The sequence below is a fragment of the Penaeus chinensis genome, chromosome 40 (genome assembly GCF_019202785.1).
Source record: "Penaeus chinensis breed Huanghai No. 1 chromosome 40, ASM1920278v2, whole genome shotgun sequence".
Taxonomy (NCBI): Eukaryota; Metazoa; Arthropoda; class Malacostraca; order Decapoda; family Penaeidae; genus Penaeus; species Penaeus chinensis.
This window is the reverse complement of record NC_061858.1, coordinates 8,849,662-8,862,161: the sequence shown is the minus strand read 5'-3', so window position 1 is coordinate 8,862,161 and position 12,500 is coordinate 8,849,662. Positions and strand designations below refer to the sequence as shown.

Below are 12,500 nucleotides of genomic sequence, written 5' to 3'. Positions count from 1 at the left end.
TATATAAATTAATTCACACACACGAAGATAATAAATATTATTGTCCTCGATGGTCCCATGTGGCTCGTGGCGGCGGAAGGGTTGGTACTCTTGGTCAGTTTGCGCTTCTTGTCCCTCTTTTGTTTTGATTGTCTTGTCGAGTCGGTTTCGGGTTGTGTTCCGGTGCGTGAAGTGAACAGCAGTTTCTTTTGTTACAAGCACTGTGTAATTGGGCGGTTGTGTATAAATGTCTCAGGTTCTTACGTGTTTTTTTTTGTTTTTTGTTTTTTGTTTTTTTTGTACACGAACGTATAAATTGCACAAACTTTCAATGTGTTAGAGGTTACCAGAGTTCGTTGTACAAAGCAATCACGCATCTTACGACAACGTCTGTTGGTGTCGAGAGAGGAATCAAGTGTCGTTATTAGTCTGAAGGTGTCGTCGTCGTAAACATGAGGATGCTGTGTCTGTTAATCTCCACCGAGTCTCGTGGGAGTGCCAGGCATACCAACACGAAGATAACCAAAGCCTGGTGTATCAGCTGCATCTCGCTAAGGACATGACCTCCAAGAGCATCGGGGAGGTTGGTACCCCTGATGCAGAGGTCGTGTTGGGACAAGGGTGAATCAGCAAGGGGGGGAAGGGGGGGAGGGTTCACGGGAAACTCTCATCCGGATAATTTTCTTCTTTATTATCCTTTTATATTCCAATATTCTCTCCAAGGTTCTGTTGTAAAAATAATATGCAGGTGACAGGTCTTCTTATGATGGCCATCTTGGTCCATAATTCTTATGATCTCTGACGGATTTCTTGTCTGTTGGTTCACGTTTATGTGTCTGGTGAATGATTATTAGATAAGCTTCTTGTCGCGTAGGTCAGATAATGTATCCGATCACATACGGTGTTATTATTACGCGTTTAATGGAACTGAGAAACAAGCCTTGTGACAGAGCTTGCCAAAAATAAAAAATAAATAAATAAATATTGCAGAAAATAAGAAAAAAAAAACTGCGAACAACGATTTACAATATTTGGCTTGTAAAGAATGTAAAATGGGCGAAGTGAAAAAGTATACATAGATAATGGCGCTTAGTTGAGAGGCGCGAATCGTGTAGCAGCGTGCGGAAGGCAGGCCGAGCAGAGCCGGGGCAGAGCTTAGCCGATTCGACGCTAGATGGCAGCAGCTGTTGGCTTAGTCGCCGGTCATCATCTCCATGAACTCTGGGAGGGAGGAAGAGCGAACATGATTTATTATATTCACGCTTTTCAATTCAGAGCCTTATGTCTGCCATATTTACTGTATGTTAGTGATTTATGGCCAAGAATGTAGGAGCGTTAAAGATGAATAGGAATGGCAACAAAGAGATATAATTCATGTTTTCTCTCAAACATTTCCACTTTCCTAAATACATGATATATTGCCTAATCCCGTGGTGTGTTGTATTCGTTATAAAGCGAAAACTATTTGTAAGTGAAATCTTTCGATCTAAACCCGTAGACTTTTATCAGACAATGCCTATCCATTTACTAGTGCTAGATTTTCTTCTAAAAGTTAACCCTCCATTAAGTAGCCTGGACAGCTGAGTCGACTTTTCTATCACTGACGTAAATTGTTAGCTTTTATTACTTTTCATGATATAAACTGATAGTTTTCTTGGTTGAAGAAACTAACGACCAGAGGCAAAATTATGGAAAATGTTCTAGAGATTATTTCACCGTAATCTGTGGGCATAAAGCATAGAGGCAATATAGTGTTAACACGATATTGAACAATAGTCGATATTTCATTTGTTGTTCATTAACATGTCGACGATGTAATAAATGTAATAGAAATAATAAGTTAAATAAGCGTAAATTCAAAGAACAATTACAATATATATATATATATTTATTTTTCAAAATCTGCCGAGTTTCAAACCTGGCCTGACCCGCGCTTCAGATCACTCACTCTGTGAACGAAACAGTTTTCGCTCTTGGTTTCGCCGTCGTCTCGCGCACGACATTTCTATGCTGTGACCTTGACCGCCGAAAAGCCTTGTCTGTTTCCTGCACAAGAAGTTTTATCTTTTTCCCTCATCCTGGGTTTTCTTTGTTGTTATCCCGGATCCTGTGGCTTCTTTGTAGTTATCTCGACTCCTGGTTGCTGATGTGGACGGCATATCTTGGCAGGTATCTCGCGGGATCTGATTAAGGATGTCGCGGTAAGCAAGATAATGGCATTTAACCGCGGGGGCGAAAAATTAGATTTCTGCTCGCTCGCGACTCAGTGCCGCCCTAATCCGGTGGCTCCTCGGTGAAAAGTTACGTTCGTTTTCAAGACTAAGAGGGATTTTTTTCTTTCTTTTATTTTCAATATACTATTTTTTGTCAGAAGTTTCGTCTAGTTGAACAGATAAGTTGTGAAATATTGCTATCGCAGAGGTACCGCGACAGATACCAGCCGAGCGGAAAGGAAGTTCTAAAGATACCGACCACGGAGCCTAAACCGCTGAAAGGGATGTGTCCCCTTCTCCCTATTCCTCCTCTCCCCTTGTTCGTCTCCGTTTTTCCTTCCTCTTTCCCCCCTCCTCCCTCTCTTCCCATCTCCTCTTTCACCTTCTTCTCCTCTCTTCCCTTCCCACCCTATCCCTTTTTCTTCCCCCTCTCTTCTCATCTCCCCTTTCTCTTTCTCTTCTTTTCCTCATTGTCCTTTCCCTCTTTCCTCCTCCTCTCTTTCTTCCCATCTCCTCCTTCACCCTTTTCTCCTCTCTTCTCTTTCCACCCCATCCCTATTTATTCTCTTCCCCTCTCCCATCTCTTCCCATCTCCCCTATCTCTTTCCCCACCTTTCCCCATTTCCCTTTCCCTCTTCCCCCCTCCTCCTTCTTATCCCATCTCCCCGTCTACCCCTCCATCCCACCACCCCCTTCCATAACCCCGAAACCCCTCCACTCCATCCGCAACCCCACTTACCCCCCTTACCCCCACCCAACCCCTTGCCCCCCCCACCCCCTCCCAACCTCATTCCCCCTTCTTACTCCAACCCCCCTCCCCAACCCCTTGCCCCACCACCCCCTCCCAACCTCATTCCTCCTTCTTACCCCCACGCCCCTCCCCAACCCCTTGCCCCACCACCCCCTCCCAACCTCATTCCCCCTTCTTACCCCCACCCACCCTCCCCAACCCCTTGCCCCACCACCCCCTCCCAACCTCATTCCCCCTTCTTACCCCCACCCCGCCTCCCCAACCCCATAACCCACCATCGAAGTCGACGGTGCCTGACCCATCCTCGTCAATCTCTTCTACGATGTTGTCCAGGTCAGCGGAGGTCAGCTTGTCGTCCAGCGCCCCCAGGATCTCCTTCAGCGCCGCCGTTGGGATGAATCCGTTACCTGACGGAGGGAAAAAAAAAAAGTGGTTAAAATAGGGAATAGTGAGAAGAAAAATGCGTGTATATATTTCCCTGTGGTTGCCATGCGAGGGAAAATTGTCAGGGTTTGATATATAAAAGAAGAATCTGAACTATAGTCGAGATTCTTGTTCGTCGGATTTTGCTCAAAGAGAAGTTGTATATTCTTTTTAATGAAAAAAGACTCGAAAAATGTTCGTTTAGAGAGTTCAGGAGCGTCGGAAGCTTTGGCTTAGAAGGAAGGGATTCGATCGCTTTAATTTTTTTATTTTTTTTTTTTTTTTTTTTTTTTGCCAGGATCCAATTGCTTTAAGATATAATTTGGATGTTTTCAGGTTATTTCTGCCACAGATTACCTAAATTCGAGTATACATATTTTACATATCTTACATCATCTACGCACGACCCCCCCCCCCCCCCGGCTTGATGATTATTAAAGTATATCTGTTTATAAGTACAGAAAAAAATCTTCAATATAATATAACATAAAAAAAAGAAACGCGGCAAGATCCCCCGATGAAATTACACAAAAAGGCGAACAAGGGCGCCGCAGCCTCCGAGGAAATCGACGTCAGATCAATCTCTCCGCAGTAAGAGACTTCGCCGACGTCCTCACACAGAATCCAAGACTATTTGGCTTTCATGAGATTCCTCCGGCGGCTGTGGACACGGCGCGGGAGAGCTTCTTAGCGATGAATGGGAGGCGCCCGTAAGCAAACACGGAGGAGAGGGAATTGGTGCCGAATGAACGCTAAGGGTGTTGAGTGGGTTTCGGAAGGGTATTGAGTACTTTTTAAAGGTGGTGAGTAGTTTTTAAGGGTGTTGAGTAATCTTTAAAGGTGGTGAGTAGTTTTTAAAGGTGGTGAGTAGTTTTTAAGGGCGTTGAATAATCTCTAAGGGTGTTGAGTAGTGTTTTTGGGTGATTCCGTAAGGGTATTGAGTACCTTTGTTCGAGGTGTTGAGTAGTTTTAAGGATACTGAATAATTTTGCAAGAGTGTTATGTAGTGTTTTAAAGTTACTGCGTAGTTTTTTTCTAAGGATCTTGAGTAGTTTCATAAGGGTGATGAGTATTTTCGTAAGGGTATTGAGTAGTCTGAAGAGTACTGAGTTAGAGGCTTGGCGGTCTGAATACAGCGAAGAGATTTCTTCGAGAAGGTGAAAACAGACTCCAACTTTCAAGGGAATCAGTGTACTCGACTCTTTATAAACATGCTGTAAAAATGTATATACATCCTCCACCCATCCTACAAATCCCGATTCGTCGCGAAATGAAGGGCCATCAGAGCCTGCACTGACCGCGGTCTGAGTGGCTGAGGAGGGTTCATGATCGGACAAAAATCTCCCACGACCTGCAGGAACATATCGGCAACGACCGCCAAATGGAGAGGCTGTCCGGGAGGGGGGACTCGGCAAAATTCATTCATAGAAAACGTAAACGCCCCAGATTCAGCAACCCGTTTAGTGCGCCGTCTGAAGGGAGAGTGGATGGGAAGGAAGAGAGGGAGGGGGAGGAGAAAGAGAGAATTGAGAGAGGGTTGAGAGAGAGAGAGAGAGAGAGAGAGAGAGAGAGAGAGAGAGAGAGAGAGAGAGAGAGAGAGAGAGAGAGAGAGAGAGAGAGAGAGAAAGAAAGGGAGAGGGAAGGAAGAGTAGAATGAAAATGGAGAAAGAAACGGATCGGTTAGTGAGAGAGAGAGAAACAGAACCCGGGAAAGAGAAACAAAACGACGCCAAGAAAGAGAGGGAAACCGAAAGGGAGAAGGAGAAATGAAAGAAAGGTGGAATATTAGAAAAAGACAGAAGCCGAATGAAGAAGCACCTAGAAGGATCGAGACCAGCTGGAAATCGAGTAGAGAAGTAAGTCACGGGAATGAAAGAGAGCGGACGAGAGGAGGAAGGGCCGGCGGACGAGAGCAGGACGAGAGCGCGAAACAAACAGTGCCGTACGTCAAGAGATAACAGGCAATTACAGTAGCGGAAGGCAGCAACGAGGTCAATGTGACGCCTCACCTCCTTCCCTCCTCCATTGCCCCCAAGAGCACCGTTCCGCGAAGCATTCTCAAGGTCCCTCGCAGGCTACATTTGCGGTAATTGAGGCGGATGAGCTGGATGCGCGATTCGCCGACACGCAGGCGCCCCGACTACGGTGTGCTTGTTCTATGTAGATTGGTTTTCGGGTTTTTAAATGCTTCTTTTGCTTTAGTTCTCAAGTGCGTCTGAGTTTGAGTTTTGTTTGATTATTTTCGTATTTTTCTCTATTCTTTATATTAATAAATTGCATAGTCCATCCTACGTCTTTACATAACACATAAAAAAAACACTAAATCTGCCGCCACGACTTCCGTAAGAACAGTTTCACCTAAACTTCCCACACTTTATGTGTCGAGAAATTTCCCGTTTTTTATGAAGGTGTCCCATAAGTGATCGCGGGCGAGGAGGTACAGAAAATGAGGGTCATATTGATCACAAGGCGGCCGGCATTCCTACCTCACCTGCATGCTCGCAAGCCTCTCAACCCACACGCTGGAGAGGTTTGCAGATCTAAAATCTCACACGTCAATAGAGAGACGGCTTTTCATCCTCAGATGGCTAGAATGACAGGCTGTTTGATCTCCTCGCAACCCGGAACTCTTTTATCTCTTCGCTGCTTCACTCCGAAGGGTCGGTTCTCGAAATTTCAAATGAGTATGTGAACTAATATCCGTTTTAATCTATTTTTGAGATGAAGAATAAAACTGAAGTATTGTGTATTCGACATTACAATGACATTAAAGTTAATGGATGTCAAAGTGGCGTGTCATTACCACGTTCATTGCATATGTTAATCAGGGAAGCTCAAACACATTTTTACAGATATTTATTTGATCGTTTAAATACCCGTAAGACTGAGGCTTGGTACTGGACATTAAAAAGTATAAAATATAAAATGTTCAAAGGATCATTACACACACAATCTGATTTTTAATGAAGAAAAAAATAATAGAACCAGTGTTATTATCTAGCTACCATATTTGAGCTCGAAATGAAATTTGCTCTGCACTTAGCTTTTTATTAGTAAAATCGGCGCTAAAAATGATGAAACACTTGTTTTATGAAATTACAAAGTCCGTCAATCGCCTAGAACCATACAAGGAAAAAAAACAGATAATGAAACAGAAAGAGAGAAAGAGACTGAGACAGAGAAAAACAAAAAGAAAGAAATGAGAAAGTTAAGAAAGAGAGAAAGAGACTGAGACAGAGACAAACAGAATGAGAAAAATAAACTAAGAGAGGTATAGTAACAGAGATACAGACTAAATTTAGAGATAGAGAGAGAGAAACAGACTGAGGAAGATATAGAAAGAGAGAAAAAAAAACTACAATAAGAGAGAGATAGAAAATGGAAAGAGAGAGACAGAGAAAGACAGAACATAAAAGAGAGATATTGAAGATGTACATTATTCTCTGGAAATTCATCCCTTTCACTGTCCTGTTCATTCCACCTACTCAACAGCCACCCCCCCCCCTCTTCCTCACCCCCTCCGCCCCACGCCCTCCATCACGGGCGCAGAGGTACATGACTGGTCATTATCCACTTGCAAGGATCAGGATGCCTCCACTCCAATCTCCCTCTCTCTCTCTCTCTCTCTCACTCTCTCTCTCTCTCTCTCTCTCTCTCTCTCTCTCTCTCTCTCTCTCTCTTCTCCTCTCTCTCTCTCTCTCTCTCTCTCTCTCTCTCTCTCTCTCTCTCTCTCTCTCTCTCTCTCTCTCTCTCTCTCTCTTTCTCTCTCTCCTCTCTTTCTCTCTCTCTCTCTCTCTCTCTCTCTCTCTCTCTCTCTCTCTCTCTCTCTCTCTCTCTCTCTCGCTCTCTCTCTCTCTCTCTCTCTCTCTCTCTCTCTCTCTTTACTATTCAGTCGAAAGAGTATCGTGGTATTACACAGGCCGATTATATAGAAATATATCTCATATGGAATCTGTGGCTCATAGATTATTTACATTCAAGTGGGTTCTCATCACAAACATGGCGTGTTGCGTCGTTAATCAGTGAATTAATTAATGAGATTAAGTTAACATCAGGACGGAAATCTTATATACAAGTAGGACTATGAAATGTTCAATGTTCAATCACTGATAGTTATTGTGTCTATACGCTAGCAAGTTCATTTCAATCTGGTTTATTTTTTCATTTTTTTTTGTGTGTGTGTTCAGAGCATACTCCATGAAGCTGTATGTAATACTGCATAAGCTAGTCCCAGGATGTTGGCAAATATGATATAACGTAGTGATAAAATATAGACTAAATCCTTTGTTCCCTTCCCTTTATATAACCCACTAAGACTATTATTCCTTCCGTGGTTGTCTGTATCATACATATCAAAAAAGTATACCTACAATGAATAACTGATATACAGGAAACAACTTTCACTGCTTCAAAGGGACAGGGACTTCAAGATAAACCCTTTTGATGCTTTGTACAGTCAAGCTACAGTATAAAGAGAGGGTCTTGAAAAATATCTGTGCGACTAGATGCTGCAGGCGAGCTTAGGCGAGGAATATTTGCTTCATCTCTCATTTCTTGCATCACTGTAGCTTCTCAGAAAAACGTGTCTCTATCCTCTTTTCATCTCTTGCTTTCCTTCCCTGTTGTCACTCTTTGTCTGTGCTCGTCTCTCTTCTCTTTACTTTACTGTGATTTTTTTTTTTTTTTTTTTTTTTGAACGCATTTACTTTCATCTTTTTCTGGCACTCTTTCTCTCTCTCTCTCTCTCTCTCTGTCTGTCTGTCTGTCTCTCTCTCTCTCTCTCTCTCTCTCTCTCTCTCTCTCTCTCTCTCTCTCTCTCTCTCTCTCTCTCTCTCTCTCTCTCTCTCTCTCTCTCTCTCTCTCTCTCTCTATCCTCCTACTCTTCCATCTTCCCTCTATTATCTACTTATCTATCAAGGCTGAAAACAAATAACCCCAAAAACCCCAATTCACTTCCCTGCCACCCATACCCCTCTCCCCCTCTCTCCACTCCCCCCCCCCCGCCCCCCCCTCGTCTCCCCCACCCTTACCTTCCTTATCATAGAGACGGAATGCTTCCTTCAGTTCCTTCTGCATCGCTTCTTCATCCTGCTCCTCAAGGAAGTGTCCCACGACTCTCACGAAGGAATCGAAATTCAACTTCCCCGTTCCTGCAAAGAAGAGATTGCCTGTAGGTTTCGATTGTTGCGTGGCCTTTGTCGCGGGGAATGGGAGACAGCGGCGGGATGGGCGCTCGGGAAGTGTCTGAGGGAGGGAGGCCTTAATACAGAGAGTGTGGGTGTGTTTCCTTCTTTTGTATTTTGTTTTTCTCGATTTGTTTTCCTCTCTCTCTCTCTCTCTCTCTCTCTCTCTCTCTCTCTCTCTCTCTCTCTCTCTCTCTCTCTCTCTCTCTCTCTCTCTCTCTCTCTCTCCCTTTTCTCTCTCTCTCTCTCTCTTTTTCGTTTACTTTTTTTATTTCTTCTTCCCTCTGTCTCTTCCTCTCTCTCTCTCTCTCTCTCTCTCTCTCTCTTTCGTTTACTTTTTTTATTTCTTCTTCTCTCTGTCTCTTCCTCTCTCTCTCTCTCTCTCTCTCTCTCTCTCTCTCTCTCTCTCTCTCTCTCTCTCTCTCTCTCTCTCTCTCTCTCTCTCTCTCTCTCGCTCTCTCTCTCTCTCTCTCTCTCTCTCTCCCTATCTATCTATCTATCTATCTATCTACCTCTCTCTCTCTCTCTCTCTCTCTCTCTCTCTAATTCTCTCACGCATTTGTATTACAATAACAGTAGAAATACATACATACCTATATGTGTACGTGTGCGTGTGCTTTGAGTCAGTGTGTGCTTCCCTAGCATGATGGACCGCAGCCTTCCCTGAGCGCATCCCCCGCACAAATAGGATGTCAGACAGAAATTAGAGTGAGGCGTGACTTGTGTCCCTCTCACCAATCCTCCCCCTCCATCCATATCCCTCTCTCTTCCCTCCCTTTCCGTCCCTCCTCCCTCCCTTTCCTCTTCTCCTCCCTCCCCTTCCCTCCCTTCTCCCTTCTTCTCCCTGTTCCTTTCCTTCCCTCTCCCTACCTCCATCCCCCTCTCTCCCTCCCTCCTTCCTCCCTCTTCCCTCCCTCTCCCTCCCTCTCCCTTCCCCGCCTCCCGTCCACCTACCGTCGACGTCGTTCTCGGTGAGCAGAGCCTCAAGTTCCTCGTTAATGTAGCTTGCCCCGAGAGTGTTGAGGATCGTACGAATCTTCTCCTTCTCAATCTTGCCGGTCTTCCCGCTGTCGAACATCGCGAAGGCCTTGCGGAGCACTTGGGGGGGAGGGGAGAAAGCGGGTTAGAGGGGGGGTACAAGACCTGGAGTTCGTGGGATTGTTGTATCTGACACATTTTCGTCACAAACAGTCGTAGATTTGAATTCATATGTATGAATGTATTTACATGTGTGTGTGTGTGTGTGTGTGTGTGTGTGTGTGTGTGCGCGTGTGTGTGTGTGTGTGTGTGTGTGTGTGTGTGTGTGTGTGTGTGTGTGTGTGTGTGTGTGTGTGTGTGTGTGTGTGTGTGTGAGAACATATGTGTATAAATAGATGTTTAAAAGTAAATGCAAATGAATAAAGCTTTTATATTTGAGATTCAAACATCTGTATCTGAACAGTATTATGCTGCGTTGGTATAATTTTGATTAAAACACTGAATAGAAAATAAATGCGATGCTTGAATTATCCACAGAGAAAAACGAAATAAAAATAATGTTAAGTTGTCAGAATAAATGCATGGCAGAAATTAACTGTCTCTGGCAATACTAGATGAAATTTAGCAGATGAAAATAATAACGCTTCAGACTTAAGACTTCAGACGTAACTTAAGATAGGTTGCCAATCAGTAAATAATCAAAAGATTACGTAAGAGAAAATAAAAGAAATTAGATATTGAAACTGCTTGTAAAGAAAAAAATAATAATGATTTTCTCTGTACATATCTTCCATTATCTGTTACGGTTACCTAACTATCTATTACCTTAATTATCTTTATCGTAAAATGGCAATTGCTTTTCACTATTTACAACCTGCGTCCTACATTTGTTTTTATATAATTCATTCCTCCTTCCTCTTCCTCCTCTCCTCCCCTTCTTCCCAACCCTATCTTTATCATTTTGTGTTTTCTTTTTTCTTTGTACTTCAGCTATTTCTCTCGTTTATATTCGTTTCCCTTTTCTTCTCTTTTTGTTTGGGGGGGGGGGGGGAGTGAAACGGTGATGATTTGATTTCTCTCTGGATATGTTTGTATGGATATGTGTTTGTATGTGTTTGTTTGTTCGCTTGATGATCTCTCTTTTCGTGTGAATGTTTGTCTATCTTCCTAATTGTTTTTTTCACCTAGCTGTCTGTTTATATGGCTGTTTATTGAAACCACCGTCTATTTAACTAGCTAGCTATCTGTCTGTCTATCTGTCTGACCATCTATCTACATATCTATTTTTCTGTCCCTTCCATATAGCTCGCACCGGTCTCCTACAATCAGATTTCCTTCTCCCCCTACTCCCGTTACTACCGTCAGCAATCTAACAAAAAAATAATAATCATAGAGAAACATTACGCCTTTAGGATATCCCCCGCTCTCCTTTCCCACCCCCCGCCTCTACGACACCTACGCAACGCCCACACTCCGCCCCCTCTTCCATTTAATCCCGGAGCTACAGCCCTCCGTAGATCAATCCCCGAGGCGAAAGGGGACGTAGAGCAAGGCTGTCAGTTGCCGCCTCGCCCTGTTCCTGCTGCAGTAATCGCCAATAAAAGTGTTATATGGCGGCCGCAGGTGTGGAGAGCCCCCGGCAGGAGAATGGCACCCAGCGTCAATATTGGTGTTCCGGCGGGTGTTAGATGCCGGTCTAAAGAGGGGCGTGTGGGCGCTTTCTTTGCTCTGCTGTCTCTCTCCCTCTCTCTCTCCTCTCTCTCTCTCTGTGTGTGTGTGGAGTGTTTTAGTGTTTATTCCTCTCCCTTCCTGTTGGGGGGTTCTGCGTGTTGGTATCCTTGAGAATGAAGGAAGGCTGTGTATTCTCCTGTCTAATTGCAGTCTTGTTATAGTTTTCTTTGTTTTGTAGGCGAGGAGTGGTAGACTCCAATATTTTGTTTTTTTGGGGGATTAAAGATTTTTTTTATCTTTTTTGGGTAGCTATAACCCCCCCCCCCCCTTTTTTTTTTAAGGATATATTCTCTTTTTTCCTTCCTCGTACTTTTTTTCTTTTTCTTTTTTTTTTGAGAGTGGTATATACCGTCCGCAATGGCAGCTATTCAGTTTATAACACGTACTCTAGGTTGAGGGTTTCAGCACGCCTCTCGGGGCAATGGAATTATGCAAATCACCCAATTCGTGCGGACCACTTATGTCTCACGTGGCTGGTTCTCTCACATTGACCAGGGTAATATACATTTTTTTTCTATATATCTCTTTTTTATTCAGATTTAGAGAGCTAGTTTAGACGAATGGAAATATATAATCTTAATAACACCCCTTCCCTTCTCCCATCTTATATAACTATTTCATACCTTGTCTCTTATCCTATGTTCCTCTCCCTCCCTCTTTCGTGTTCCCAATTCCTTTATCGAGTTATTAAGGAGCAGCCAAGACGAAACTAAACAAAAGGAGCAAGTTAGTACGAAAATAAGAGACGGCAACGACGCTGACTGCAGAGAAACTAAGGAGAGAAATAAAATATATATTTACGTATAAAAGAAATAAGTTCAAAAGCAAGCTATGATAAAATAACTTACTTCCCATCTTCTCTTCGTCCAAATCGGCTTCCTGTAATGGCAAATAAAACTCCAGCATTATCAGGGAAATTAAGAGGAACACCTAACCTAGAGTCATTTTAGAATGGGGGATGGGGGGGGAAGGGTTCATGCAGGGTGATATTAATGTGTGACGTCATGATTATGGGGCTTGCAAGGGCGCAAGTGAGGTCATGAGGGAGGGGAAAAAATACTGTGTGGCTAAAGTAGGTCAAAATATATTCCCGAAGAATGAAAATGAAGCATACAAGATGGATAATCTAGAGTGAATAAAGGGGTAAGCATCTACGTGAAACTTAGCGTATTACTGGGACTCAATAATGATAAAAATAAACTCAAGCACTTTCACTTGCTTGGCTGAAGCAGGGAAAAGCAT

General features: G+C 43.5%; 2 protein-coding genes across 4 annotated transcripts in view; one reads left to right on the top strand and one right to left on the bottom strand.

Annotated features, from left to right (window-relative positions):
- The window catches only part of LOC125047196 (neo-calmodulin-like), a 372,701-nt gene that overhangs the window by 129,433 nt on the left and 230,768 nt on the right, over positions 1-12,500 (top strand). The window lies entirely within an intron of this gene.
- LOC125047197 (troponin C-like) overlaps positions 1-12,500 on the bottom strand; it is an 18,443-nt gene that overhangs the window by 347 nt on the left and 5,596 nt on the right. For 2 of the 3 annotated variants that reach the window (XM_047645335.1, XM_047645336.1), the window contains 5 exons: positions 12,107-12,137; positions 9,504-9,647; positions 8,397-8,516; positions 3,219-3,350; positions 1-1,200 (listed from right to left, as the gene is read on the bottom strand). The exon at positions 1-1,200 is cut by the window's left edge and continues 347 nt beyond it. In XM_047645335.1, the coding sequence (XP_047501291.1) occupies positions 1,172-1,200; positions 3,219-3,350; positions 8,397-8,516; positions 9,504-9,647; positions 12,107-12,137 (456 nt within the window). In that variant the 3' untranslated portion in view covers positions 1-1,171. The remainder of the gene's footprint in view (positions 1,201-3,218; positions 3,351-8,396; positions 8,517-9,503; positions 9,648-12,106; positions 12,138-12,500) is intronic. The other variant, XM_047645337.1, reaches the window with a different exon arrangement.